A 14,500-nucleotide genomic window follows, 5' to 3' on the forward strand; every position below is an offset into this window, starting at 1 on the left:
TTTTTGGTCTTTCTGAAACAGGGTTTTCCTGTAGCACCACCTGGCCTGGAACTCACTATGTAGACCAGGCTGGCCTTGAACTCACAGAGATCTGCCTACCTCTGCCTCCTGAGTGCTGGGACTAAAGGCATGCGCCACCACGCGCAACTTAGAATTTTTAAATATTTGCAATCATATCAATCTGTAATCCCCACACTTTAATTTTTGGTACTATTGATTTAGTTTTGCAAGTTGAGTTATAGAGTCATCTCTCAATATCCTCATGAGATTGGTTCAAGAATCTCTGATGGTATCAAAATTTATAAGATGCTCCAGTCTCCTGTGTAATGCTGGTGTACCTCCATCTTACGCTGGTATAATACTGGCGTATAACCCATGCACATCCCCCTTTATATTTTAGCTCATGGCTAGGTTACTTCTATTATAATGCATTGTCATACTTGAGTGTTCAGAGAGTAAGGGCAAGGGAAAAAGTTTGCACACGTCCAGAGCATACATAATTTTTCTTAGTATGTGTATTTCTGAATATTTCTGGAGTTGATCAGTGAATGTAGAACCTGAGTGAAATGGAAGGTCTGCCTGTCTGTCTGTATGTATACACACATGTACCTTTGCATTTATGTTTGTATGTTCACACAGGTGCTTGTGTGGATGGAGGCCAGAGGACAACCTTGGGTGTTATCCTCATGAATGCCATTCACTTCCTTTGAGACTGGGTCACTCATTGGCCTATCTTACCTATTAGGCTTGGCTGTCTGGCCAGCAAGCCCCGGGGGTCTGCCTGTTTCTGCCTCTCCAGTACTGAAATTTCAAGCCCATGTCATCATGGCTGGCACTTGTACATGAGTTCTGTGTGATCTAACTTAGGTCCTCTTTTACTGACACTCAACTTTCCAGCCCCAAATTCTTCACATATTAATTAGCAATTTAACTGGGCTTTATTTTCCTTGCTTTTCATTTTAGAACAGTTGTAATATTCAAATAAAAGATGATATTTTCCTACCAAGGAGTAAATAGAAAGCAAGCAAGCAAGATTTCCTGGGACCTTTATGATAATCATCAAGTGCTGCTTTCATTGAATTTTTATATTTATGATAATGTACTTCTGTCCTCTATTGTTGACCTGCTTATGTTGGCCACATGTTCTTCAGAAGATATCATTTGTAGATAAAAATAAGAGCTGTAACTATGTACCGAATACCTTTAGAGGACAGTAAGACATTCTCTTGAAGGTTACTCTTATGCTATCTTTGGGGTTATAATAAATCCAACATACTACTATTCTGCTATAAATAGAATTATGCTACCCTATCTTCTCTCCTGTCTGGAGGGCGGTTGTCTTATATTTTGCATATTAAGCTCCCCAATCCCTGCAAGCAGCTAAAATTTGCTAGAAGTTAACATGATAAGATTTATGTTCACTATCTGATGGGTGCTTGATAGATACATACTGCCTCATTTACTCTCTACCATAGTCTCATGTGATGGCTATTGCTCCAACATGTACCAAAGAGGAAGTTTAAGCTTTGAAGAGGTCGTAAACATGTCCAGAGTTCTGCATCTCACAGGTGGTAGAGCTGGGATTTGCAGATGCGTTCAAGTGTCTTTCATGTCCTTCATCCAGTTGCTTCAGTGTTTGCTCATTTAACAACAAATGGTTTCAGTACCAGTGATATAACAGGTCCTGGCATCTACGGTTAAAGAAAGGAAAGAGCACCTTTTAGAATCCTTTTTTTTTGTTTTGTCTTTGTTTTTGTTTTTGTCTGCAGTAAATATGATGAAGACTAGAAAAGAAACGGGAGAAGAAGCATGTCTGCCTTACTGACTGTTGCATCCACAGGACAAGAACAGTGTGTAGTAGGAGCTCAGTGAATAGATGCTGAATGGGTGGACCACTGTAGTGAGAGGTACTAGCCAGCGGAGAAAGACTGAAGCATAAGAAGTATCTGAGGCAGATATGTACCATCGGTGCTGGAATGATTCATTGCACACTGCAGTAGCTCCCTGAGGTGTGGAGCACCTTTTAGTGATCACTGATGCCCAGAATGATGATTTGGGGCCACCAAGTGACTAGGGTGACCCAGTAAAGTATGCGGAAAGGTTAAACATAATGTCTTAGAAAAATAATGTTTCCATACTGATATTATTTGTTTTCTTTTTCTGATAAATTTTTGCATTGAAATTTTATGCCAAATTTTTAAAAACTCAAATTATGTTTTTTGAAAGATACCTTATAAGGAATTACATATAGCATATAAAAATCTATAATATTGTGACAAATAAGTTTATAAAAATAATATAAGCTCTTTTTGGACAGTGCCATCTGAAGGAATTAATGATGTGTTGAAATAATTCATGTTTGGAGTACCATCTAGCCTGTTGTAAGGAAAAAATAAAAAATGTAGGAAACTACTGAAGTGACTTCAACATCATTATTCAACAGCATCGATGCGCTACTTTCTTGTGTCAAGAATGTATCTATTAACAGTGATATTTTGCCTTACAGCTTTTCTGGGAGAAGAGGCTACAAGGACTTAGTGCATCAGATGTAACAGAACAAATTATAAAAACCATGGAACTACCTAAAGGTCTTCAAGGTATTATCTAAGTTTAGTTGAGCAGATATTTATTAAGTACCAACTGTGTGCCAGGCACTGTATAAGGTGCTGTGGATTCATAATCGACCCATATCAGCGAGACTTTGCTTTGGGGGGGACCGGGTGCTTTGCTAGATGGTGTGTCTCTTGTGTCATAAACCCAGGGAAATCATACATGACAAACTTATTTGTTGTAGGTATACTTCTGTGTAGTATATCATTAGGTTTGCCTTTTCTTCTGTGTAAAACTTTTGGCTCTAGGTTAGGCTCGTCATCTACTTTAACCATGTGCTGCTTTTAGTGCCGAATGCAGATGAACAGAGGGTTTCTCAAGCTTCCTGCTTACAGCAGCATCTCACCCCAACATTTGTCTTCCTCTTGTTTCGTATACCAAAAGAACAACTAAAAACTCACCTGCATTTCCCTTCACAAACTGCTGCTCTGAGTCGCACTGGGAATATGTACTTTGGTCCATGACATTGGCTAGTGAGATCTGGAGTTAGGGACCAAGTTGTTCAGTCTGCTTGTCAAGTCATGTGGTCACATCACGTTCTGCAGTAGTAGTATTTTTCGAGTATTAGAATGTTATTCCTCAGTCTTGACATATTGTAGATTTCTCAAAAATCTTCCAAATATACAGTTGGGCTATTGTCTTATTCATATGTGTTCTTGGAAATTATTACTTTAATTCAACAATCTCAGCACTTTAATCTGTTAACTTACATCTTGCTGTGGTGAGAGTACCCTATAAGTAGTCAGGGTGTGCACTTATTCTGTGAATCTGGTGGTTTGGTTGGGCATTTGAAAAGGCTGATTAAGTTGTGAGCTCCACCATCTCCCCAAAATGCCACAGGCTGAGGAACAAGCCTTTAACACACGGCCCTTTAGGGGAACCTTCAGATCTACACTACGGCTGTATTGTTCTGGCAGGATGCTGGAGTGATGCCAGTGCTGTCCTAAGTGTTTCAGTGGCAGCATAAATAGATTCTTTCCTCTATGAAGATACAGCCTTTTAGGAAGATCATATATGCAAAGATCTGCAGAACCAGGTATTGGGGAACATCAGTGGAGTAATCCAAACAGGCAGAAATTGATGTGGTTGTCTGGGCAAACCTAAACAACTCCTGTGAGTAAGAAAATAGCACCTGTCTAGTGTTTCCATCAACCCTCCGTTTGCTCGTTGCACGGAAACAAAGTAAAATCTTTATTCTATCAGCAGTGGGCATCTATTGAGAATTGTATTTAGTTGTACCCTATTGTTTCGTATCTGTCATTATGATAACTTAAAGATGTATTTTAAAGCAAAAAGCAATCAATGAAATCTTCTAAAAATCAAAAACAAAGCTAAGTTGCAGATGTGGCCTGCTTGCATTGACTTTTCCTGTGAAGTCCTGGAGTGAAGTTAATAAGCATAGAGATATTCCTGAGAGTTGATATTAAAAGTGATAAGAAGAAACCAATGCAGGCTACATTAATAGGGATATTGAGTCTACACAGCATAATGCATTTATGTGGGTCTTAGATAATTTTAAATAAATTAACTCTTTTTTAGGAAATGTGGATAACTTTTCCAAAAGCTTAGGACCTTAGGAAATATATTTTAAAATTAAAGTCTGATTTAAAATGCTTAGCTCTTAGCCAGCTGTGGTTGTGCATGCCTTTAATCTCAGCACTGGGGAGACAGAGGCAGGTGGATCTCTGTGAGTTCAGGGCCAGCCTGGTCTACATAGCGAGTTCCAGGTCAGCTGGGTCTACAGGGAGACTCTGTCTCAAAAAGACATAAATAAATAATAAGTAAGTAAGTAAATATGCTTAGCTCTTTTGTCACTGTTTCTTTAATGTCGTTCTTTGGTATATAGTGCCTAGGAAGTGGTATGTATTGTCCTTTGTGGCTTTGGTGTGTTTCAGACTTTAGTTATATGAACCCAGATGAGTGTGAGAATACTGGTTGGCTTCTGTAGCACCTGGCCTGCTCAGGGTCGAGCGTGTTCCACTCAGTGGTACTGCTTTCTCGTTGCAGGAGTTGGTCCAGGTAGTAATGATGAGACCCTTCTCTCTGCTGTTGCCAGTGCTTTGCACACAAGCTCTGCTCCGATCACAGGACAGGTCTCTGCCGCTGTGGAAAAGAACCCTGCTGTTTGGCTTAACACATCTCAACCCCTCTGCAAAGCCTTCATTGTCACAGATGAAGACATTAGGTAAGGCATTTAACATAACTTTATAAACTTAGGTTTTGATTATAGATAAATTGTATGCTATCTGTGAGGTTCAGTGCCACAGCTAGTATAGTTGAATATCTCTAACCCACAGTGTAAAAACCAAGGTGCCTCAAGATCTGAAGCCCTTTGAGCTCTGCAATGATGCCATAAGTAAACAACTTCATGTCATTGAACTTTGTTTCTTATGCTAAATTATTAAAAATATGTAAATTACTTTAACATTGTGTGTATGAGATGAATATGAAACGTATGTGAATTTAGAGTTCAGGCTTAGGTTCCATTCCCAAGGTTTCTTTCTTTGCGTATACAGTTGCTCCAAAATCCAAAAACTATGAAAGCCTTTTGGTACCAAATTTTTTAGATGAAAGATCCCAAATCTATAAGTGATGAAGGAAGCAGAAAGACACGTTTTGTTTTTACAGAACTTTTCTGAAATGAATGAAATGTTTGAAAGATCTTTGTAAGAAATATATGCTGAAAAAGGCAGAGTGCTGTGGACCAGAGGGATGATCACAGGGTGTCCACTACAGTTCAGTTAGCTTCAGTGTGCCAGCTTTGCAGTGTGTGCTTCTGAAGCTCTGCTCTAGTAAGGCCCTTCCATGTGTCAGGCCTTTTTTTTGTGTTTCCCTTTTAGTTTTGATTTTTTATAGCGTTGGAGATTAAATCCCAGGCCTCCAGCATGCTAGGCAAGTGCCCTACCTCCAAGTAGTACCACTAGCCCCTTCCTTCACACACCATCACCATTCTTCTGAAAACCAGCCTTTCTCTAAGCTAGCCATGCTGCTTTAAAGATCAGTTGTGTTCAGTGTAGTTGTCAGGATTCTGTTTATTTCATGCAAGCTCAACCTAGATGTTTACTTATCTCTATTTCCTTGTTGCATATAAAGATTTAAAGTGATTCCAAAGAGACAGAAAGACAGACATACAGACACACACACACACACACACACACACACACACACACACACACAGACACACAGTAGAGCAAGATGAGAAGCAAATGAGAGAGACAGAGCAAAGAGGTATACTGGTCAGAGTCAGGAATTTGACAGGACATAGTTGCACCAGTAACATCTTTCATTCTTTGTAAGGCTGAGTCACAAATTAGGCATTCAGACACCAACAGTAAAAGGAAAACTCAGCTCAGGCTGACAGCACCCTGAAAGTATAAGCAAACGCTTGTTCCAGAAAAATAGCTCTATGGAACAGTGAGACCACAAGGAAAGTTTTCTAGGACTTTTAAACTTAAGTATCATTGCTGTGATGATGATAATGATGCCCTCGTATTGTTCTTTAAATACAATATACAGTATTTAAAGGCAATATTATGTTGTCTTTAAAAATATGGCAGTGTCTATGTATACCTCACTTTCTATCTGAATACGTGCGAGGTTTTCAGTGGGGTGTCATTCCTAGACAAAACCAGCAGATGGCACTTTTGAATCATCTAATTTAAAAATGTTTTGTTTTTGTTTTTTCTAAATCTATAAAATGTTAGTATAGAAATATTCCTAAATGTATGAGTCTAGCTAGGTTTAAAATTAGAAGATCACCCCCTTTTAAGTAATCAATTTTGCAGAGATATAAAACAGTTCAAAGTTGTATTCATATGCCTTAAGTTCATGGAATTTGTGATCAGCTTTATATTTGAAGAAACTAAAATGTAAAATCAAGGCGAAGTTGCTGTTTGGATCATTCTTAACTTTGAGGAGGATAATTACCTGGGAAACAAGGTTTTTTTCCTTCTTGGAATGAGGCAGAAATAGCAGAAATTTACATGTGGACTGGCATCTCTGAGTGATATCCTGGGAATATCAATGACTTCAACACTAGACTTTTGAAGGAGGAAATGACCTAAACACCAGATGTAGATGATTTCCTTTTTGGGTTAATTGTCTGATAACTGCTCATTTGATTTAATTGATGTAACAGAAATTATTAAGTAAATATTCCTTGTCGAATTGATGTACATTCAAAATGAATGACCTCAAATGGAATTGCCGCTCTTCCTCTAATTGTGAAGTCAATATTTTGTTTATAATAAACCTCTGACTAAAGATCTGATTCTTGTACGGGGCCTACTAATCTTTCTGCTGTTTCAGTTCAGTGTATGTACTGCTGAAGTGAGCACTTAGCTAAAACCTCAGCATTAAGTATATCTCCTTTCAGCATATTTGCTAATATTTTCATTCATGCATGTAATTGTATTCTGATACTTAGTGACTGAGGCTCCCAAATAGTAGCTGAAACCAAGACTCATTTAAGAATGACAGTCCTGTGATTTGGCAGCTTGGATTCTATGCTTGGCCTTACAAAGTTGAAGTCAGTGTTGTCTGGACTGCCTTCCCTTCTAGAGTATGGGATCTTCTTTCAAGTTCACATTTTTGATGCAGGGCTGAGACCCCTGTTCTCTTGCTGGTACTGGATAGGTACTGCTCTCTACTCTTAAAGACTGCCTGCAGTTTTTCAGTATGTGGCCCCTCTCTATACCCCCCGAACCACATGCCCAGACTCATTAAAGACTGATAATGTTAGGCCCACTAGATTAATCTTCCTTTTGATTAATAATGACTATATGATTAGAGACCTAACCATGGAGTGATAACATACCACACCCACAAGTTTCAACCACTCTTATGTGGTAAAATTGAACAAGGAATGTCTATTGGATGTGGGGAACTCTTAGAGAACATCTTAGAATTCTGTCTACCCCCATTAATAAGCACATTTACTGGACAAAGGCAGGAAGCATGTTCAGAGTAAAAGAAACTTTATGGCAGACATTATAGCTCAAGATACAAGCCTTCTTCCCACAGTGCCATTGCTCCATTTTCCCTGTGTTCCTGATGGCATTACTCCAGGAGCTGTGCATGATCTTTTACTAGTGGCGAGAGACTGCCAGTTGACTGATGTATCATTTGGCATAAATTTCAAGTCATTGGGTCAGAGGAAAGACAAACTATGTAAGAAATAAACAAATGTGCTCTTCTTGCCCCTGCTTCATTACATGAGCATCTCTTGAATTTGTTTCTTTTAATTTGAGAAGCTACTGTGGACAGATTGACTGAGTAACTGTCTCCCCCTGCCTGTCTGGTTTGAAAATTCATTTAAATACTGAAAGTCTATACTGAGGAACTCTTTGTGCTGTTTCTTTTAGTAAAGAAATCTGAGGGTTTGTGGCTATACAATAGGTGTTGCCTTGCTTACCTTGGGTATAGTCTTTTAGTCTGGGGCTCTAGAACAAAAGGAACTCTACTTCTAGCTAATCCCCCAGGAAGTAAGGACTCAGGGATCTCATGGACTCCTCCAGAGCATGGTTCCTCTACCTGTCTGCTATCCCAGGTTCCGGTTGTGCTTCAGTTACTGGGAGAGAACATCACTTTCTTTTCAGTTTCCTTGTCACTGCATCTCCATCACCCACTCTGCATCTGTCCTGACCATCCTAGTCTGCCCGCATGGGAGGGCCTAGCCTGTCTGCTTGGAGTGAGCCGCCCTGCCTCTTCCTTCACCTCCCTTCATTTCTTTCTTTCACCAAGACCTGTACCTGTCCGTCTTCCTTCTTACGTGTTTCTTCAACTTTTGCCTCGTTGCTGTTGCCTGGTTCTGTGTATCAGTTTCCTTCTTGCCTTCTCAGGCAGTTACTCTCAATTCTTGTCTCAACTGGAGAGGCCCTTTCTGTCTCTGGCCTCAGTGTGTGGGCTCCAGTGGTCCTGGCTTCCTGTGCAGCCCTGACAGCGTAGTAGTGTTCTCCTTGACCTTGCCATAGAAAGCTAGAGCAGGCCCAGCCTCACAGAACATCATCTGACAAGTCCTTTCCTTTCCCCTTTCCTCCTTCCCTTTCCTTTCCTATGCTACCTAACCCTTTGTATCCCTGCTTTAAAGTTACTTCTAATTATTTTTAAATAGTAATAACCCCAAATCTTCAAATACTTGAAATTCTTGAGGTTGAAGAGAAGGCCACAGAAGTCTATCTGCTCCTTCCAGAATCTCAGTGAGACAAGAGATCCTTTTATTATTTTTTTCTAGCGAGATTTAGCAATGTTTTGTATGTGAGTGTAGAGGTAACATTTTTTAAAGTCCAAGGAGATGGAAATGTACGTTTTTTCAAATGATTTTAAAGTAAGGGTGAACTTTTATAGCATATTTCATAGTTCATATTTTATTACTTGCCAAATTTTCAGTTTCTCGTTCTTGTGTTTTTGAAAAGGAAACAGGAAGAGCGAGTACAACAAGTTCGCAAGAAATTGGAAGAGGCACTGATGGCAGACATCTTGTCCCGGGCTGCTGATACACAAGAGCTGGATGTTGAAATGGACAGTGGAGATGAAGCTTAAGAATATGACCAGGTAAGTGAGCAGCAGACCCGGATGCAGGGACGTAGCCTCATGTTCGTGGCACTCCCCAATGCAGCCTGTTCCCCATTGAGTAATTGAGCTGCTTCTCTCCTGAGTGCTGTGTGTGGCCCCCTCTGAATTTGAGGACTGTGTAAGTTATTGTCTCTGTTCTCACTGTGTGAGGACAGTCATGCTCAGGCAGCCACCTGGAAGGCTTTCATATTGTTTAATGAATGGTGAAAAATGGCCAAGGTGTCATGAGAGAAAAGCAGAGAAGAAAAAGACTCTGGGGTTGGGAGGAGTGGCTGCAGGGAGGGAGGTAGGTGGCTGCTATCTGTATCGCATTAGCCTGTGAGGGGATGCAGTAAGATAAGCAAAATCGCCCCCTTTTTGCAGATTCTTCATACTACACAGTACATGCAGACGGAACAGGAAGAACATTGACAAGTAGAACATGTAATTCACCTTAAAGATACAAATTAAATGTGGGGATCGCAGGCTCTGCTCTATAAGTCCTTGTTTTCTTAGATAAGCACACTCACATCTCCACGGCTTCACATGGCATCTTACTTTCCAGCTTCTCTGTGTCTTGACAGGCTTTGCCTTACTTCCTGCCATTCATATGCCAATGGCCTGTTCCCTTGCCAAATCTTAATCATTTCGGGGAACATGATACATGAAGGATCTACAAAGCTCCTCTGAGGAAGTGACATTTACCTTGGTACTGAAAGATGAATAGAAATGAGCCAAGGGGAGTTCTGGTAAAAAGTGGTTTGATTAGAAGGATCGGCAAGGAGAGGCTTGGTTTCTGGGAACAAAGAAAGGGTGAGTGATTGGAATGTAGTGTGCTGGGGGAGCAGTGGGGAATGTGTGGGCAGCAGCATAGTCAGGAAGGCCTCTAAATCATAGAGCAGGACTCTGAGTGGGCCCATGGAAAGGTCAGTGGCATGATCAGTTTTACTTATTTTCAAGGTCCCATGGATTGGAGCAGGGGAAGCTTGGAAACAGGGGGACCAGTTGGGATGTTGCTGTGGTAGTCTGGCAAGAGCCAATGGTGGTGTTCTGAGAGTGTTGTCAGTGGGTGGGAGAAGAAGAGTAGGTCTGAGATGTTTGGTGGTAGAGTAAACCTGTCTGGTGGCTGATTGGAAGTGAGCTTGAGAGAGCAGAGGGAAGAATGAGGTTTCTATTGGAGCTGCTGGCTGGAAGGGAGTCCTGTTTGGTAGAGGAACAGACCACAGGTAGGGAGTGTAGTGAGAATGAGTTTAACGGTTGACATCATCTTCTTTTTCCTTCAGGAATGTCTTAATACCACAGTAACACTGCAACCTAGTAATAAATATAAAGTCTGACATTTACAGGTCTGGTGACAGTAACGCCATCCTATCCTGAAGTTTTCTGACCATGTAGACTATATCCACATCAGTCCTGTTTTAAGTATTTTACTTCCTTACTGAGGGAATTTAGTTTGGTTCCATTTTAAGCCTTTTATTTCCTTATTGAGGACAAGAAGACACTGTGTTGACATTCTGGACATTGTTTTCCAAACTGGAAGGATGGCCTTTGGGGAATCTGATGAGTGTACTTATTATGTGTTATGTCTGTCTCAGAGAAGTCTGATGCATGTTCTTTTCTCTGATGCACTAACCATAGTGCCTCTGAAGCCATTGAAGGTATCTGCATGGTTGCACCTGTGGTGTAACACGTTCTGCACCTTTGTGTCAAGATGTACTCTGGGAAGGCTCACCTCTTATGTCAGCTTTTTTTTTTTCCTCTTCTCTGTGAGACTTTATGCCTGAAATCAATATGGGGCATTCAAGAGCCTTATAGTTGAGGCTTAACCAGACCTCTGCTTCCTTGATAGATTACTTTGCAGAGTGCTGTCAAGATAGCACTTAGACAGCTCATGCCAGCCAGAAGGTATTTAGGCACCACTCAACGTGCAAGAGCTGTCACCTGCTCATTGCTTTGCATAGTATGCACCTCAGAAGTAACAAACTAGGTATTGTTGAGTGAGTAGAGGATCCTTAGAAGTGGTCATTATTTTGGCATGTTTATAAGGAGAGGCTTACATATACTATTCTGAACTTGAAAAGCATTATTTGACCATGGCCATTAGCTCATGAAGCTTATGGAATATTTTTTCCTTTTTTTTCCCCACCCACCCCACTGGAATATTTTTTTAAATTAATTTTTATTGATTCTATAAGAATTTCATACAGTGTATTCTGATCAGATTCAGGCCCATTCCTCCATCTCTACCCCAACCTCACTATCTCCCCCAAACTTCCTGTCCTCCATTATTATTTTTTAAGGCCTATCAAGTCAATTTGTGTCCCCAAATGTTCTTGGGTGTGAGTTGATCTCCTGGAGCCTAGTCACCCTACCCGGTGTCACACCCTTACAGAAAACTGACTGCCTCTTTCCCAGTACTATCAGTTGCAGGTTAGCGAGGGATGGAATACTTCTTGGTTATCAAAATTACATTTACCTAACCTACTTGTTTAGCCCCATATGCACCTAAGAAACTGGAGCATGGCCACATGACTATATTTACAGGTGGGACTCTGCTGAGTAAGGGACAGAGCTGACCAACATCATGTGGCTCATAACAGATGGACTCCAAGTCTTCTAACCTACTGTGCCCTGAGGTCTGCCAGCTGCCTTATGCTGCCGCTCTTTCTAATGTTGCTTATTAGCAACAGTGACCTGCATGGTTAAGTAATATGTCAAGATTTCTGGGATTGCTTAAATTTTACAGTCATAGAAAAGTGTCTAGGTTATCAAATGCTTTAGGAATGATTGCAAGTAGATAACCACAAAAGTGTGTTAAGATACCTAGCTGTGAATGAGCTGTCTTATAGACATAAATGGTTCAATTTGCAATTGCACGGTACCATTTTACTCAGGATAAGCAGGAAGAAGACTGAAGCGCATCTATAAACCAATCACTGTGAAATAAAAGAAATCATTATTAAAGTAGAAATTTGCTCAAAAATATATTTGGATTTAACTGTTATCTGTTGTAATTTTTTACTCATATGCTTTGTGAGTTTCCTTTTTATGCTGAGTTAATTGTAGATAGGAAGTATTTGCATAAACAGTAATATATATGATTCTTTGAAAATGAAATACATATTAACAGGAAGGCAGTGGCACATATGAACACATAGCAGTTGTGACAACATTCACAAGACTTGATCAAGCTCAAGCCAGGCAAAATCCCAATATGGGGGGTGGGTATGAACTCCCACCCAAACTAAGGAGACATTGGCATATGATAGCTGCTGGGAGAGGAAGAGTCATTTTTTCTTAGGATGTGGCCCCTGTTTGGTCAGCCACACTCCATACTCAAGAGTATTTGAGCAACACAAAGTGGACTCAATGGGGGGGAAAAAACCCACAAAGTGGGTGACTAGGGACAGGGGGGTAAATCTGAGGGGAGTTGGGAAAGGGACAAATATGGTCAAAATACATTTTAGGAAACTCAAAGAATTAATTTAAAAAGTATCATTTCAATTCCTTTCCCACATTCAGTAGACTATACAAAAAAAGGTTAGCAAAATGAGACATTTGAACATGAGGAATATGTTGAATATATGGATATGTTAAACAGTTCCTCTGACAGTGCTGTAACCAAATGCTCCATCAAGACTTTCAAAACATGGTTCTTCATGAGATTTAGCTTTTATTATGTTTTGAGTTCTACTGACCTCTCACCCACAAAATCATTGAATTATTTTTCTTATCTTCACAGGTAACTTTCAACTGACTTTCCCCAAGAGCAAATTGCAAGAGATTGAATTAAAACGTTTCCACTGGGTTTTGCCTGTAAGAAAAAAAATGTACCCGAGCACATAGAGCTTTTTACTAGCACTAACCAATGCCTTTCTAGATGTATTTTTGATGTATATATCTATTATTCAAAAATGATGTTTATTTTGAGTCCTAGGACTTAAAATCAGTCTTTTGTAATATCAAGTGGGACCCTGAAATGGAATGGAGTTTTTGATGGCAGGTGCAGTCTTACTGGAAATGTAGCACTTAAAAGAAATATTTGTTTCCCCCACAGTTTAATATAAACAGATCAGGAGTATCAAATAAATTTCCCATTAAAGATTATTATGACTTCACTGTATATAAACAGATTTTTATACTTTATTGAAAGAGGATACCTGTACATTCTTCCATCATCACTGTAAAGACAAATAAATGATTATATTCACAGACTGATTGCAATTTTTTCTGTTAAAAAGCACACACAAGAAGTAGCCTCTGGATAGTGTTCCTGATCCACACTCAACTTCCCATCCTGGGCCTTAGGTTGGACATAAACGTTGGAAAGTAGGTGGTTTGTCTGCAGTACGCCTGTAGGCAACAAGAGAATTGTGGTTTACCAGAAGCTTTGCATTGTCATCTAGCCTATGTAGTTTAGTTTGGGATTTTTGCTTGCTTATGACAGGTACTTTGATAGTTCTATAAAAGTAAGGCTTTCCTTCCCTGTGGCATGAGTTAGGTACACAAGGGTCCTTTTTAGTTGTTAGCTGAAGCCTGGGTTTATGTTTTAGCTAGATTTTTCCCCCCTTTTAACATCTACTATCTTACTCAGTCAATAGGAGCCGTGTCAGACCCTTGGTCACAGTGGGCAGCCTCTAGGCAGTTGCTTAAGGATCCAGAATGTGATACTTTATCAATCAATATCTGACCAAAGTTTTTTTCCCTGTTGAAGCTCTTCTAAGCCCAACTTTATTGCCACTTAAATTTCTTGATATCTAATTACTAAAACTGGTATAAATTATTCAGTGAGTTTTAAAATCAGAACATACTTATTATTAAATTAACTTGAGCCAAGGAAGGGAGCATGTGCTTATAAGCAAATTAAAGCAAATTCTGTAAAATGAAACCAAAGTAACATTGCTCTATAGGTACAGTTTATATATTTCTCAGTTCTTGGTTCATTTAAAATTAGATCCAGCAGAGCATACTTAGCATGCATGAGGCCCATGTATTCAAGTCCCAGAACCGCAAAAGGACAAAATCAAACCGACCTGAAGTGATGTGGTCAAGGTTGTGACCAGTTATGCATGGTGTCATGTGCACACTGTTACCTGTACCTCCAGCTCCCTTTAATTCCTAAAGAAGGGAAAGAGGAGCAATATACTCAAAGCAATATGGCTGGCTAAATTTGGGCTCCTTTATTTCTGGACCTTTTTTTGCCAAACTGTATCAATACTTCTTGGAATTCCCAATTTAGATTAAATTTTTTTTATCTCTGAGCCTTAGACCTCCAACTTCCTTGGAAGAGCCCTGCTGGGAAATTGCAATCTCTGGAAGGACTGTTGGCAAAGGGTCC

The 14,500-nt window shown here is 39.9% G+C and overlaps 1 protein-coding gene across 1 annotated transcript in view; it reads left to right on the forward strand.

Moving 5' to 3' along the window:
- The window catches only part of Mbd2 (methyl-CpG binding domain protein 2), a 73,234-nt gene extending 59,857 nt beyond the window's left edge, over positions 1 to 13,377 (forward strand). Inside the window, exons 5-8 of the mRNA XM_008835683.3 lie at positions 2,507 to 2,597; positions 4,618 to 4,795; positions 9,024 to 9,162; positions 12,905 to 13,377. Of these exons, the coding sequence (XP_008833905.1) occupies positions 2,507 to 2,597; positions 4,618 to 4,795; positions 9,024 to 9,150 (396 nt within the window). The 3' untranslated portion in view covers positions 9,151 to 9,162; positions 12,905 to 13,377. The remainder of the gene's footprint in view (positions 1 to 2,506; positions 2,598 to 4,617; positions 4,796 to 9,023; positions 9,163 to 12,904) is intronic.
- Positions 13,378 to 14,500: the final 1,123 nt, after the last annotated feature.

This window comes from Nannospalax galili, unplaced genomic scaffold (assembly GCF_000622305.1).
Source record: "Nannospalax galili isolate Female #2095 unplaced genomic scaffold, S.galili_v1.0 scaffold1097, whole genome shotgun sequence".
NCBI classification, from domain to species: domain Eukaryota; kingdom Metazoa; phylum Chordata; class Mammalia; order Rodentia; family Spalacidae; genus Nannospalax; species Nannospalax galili.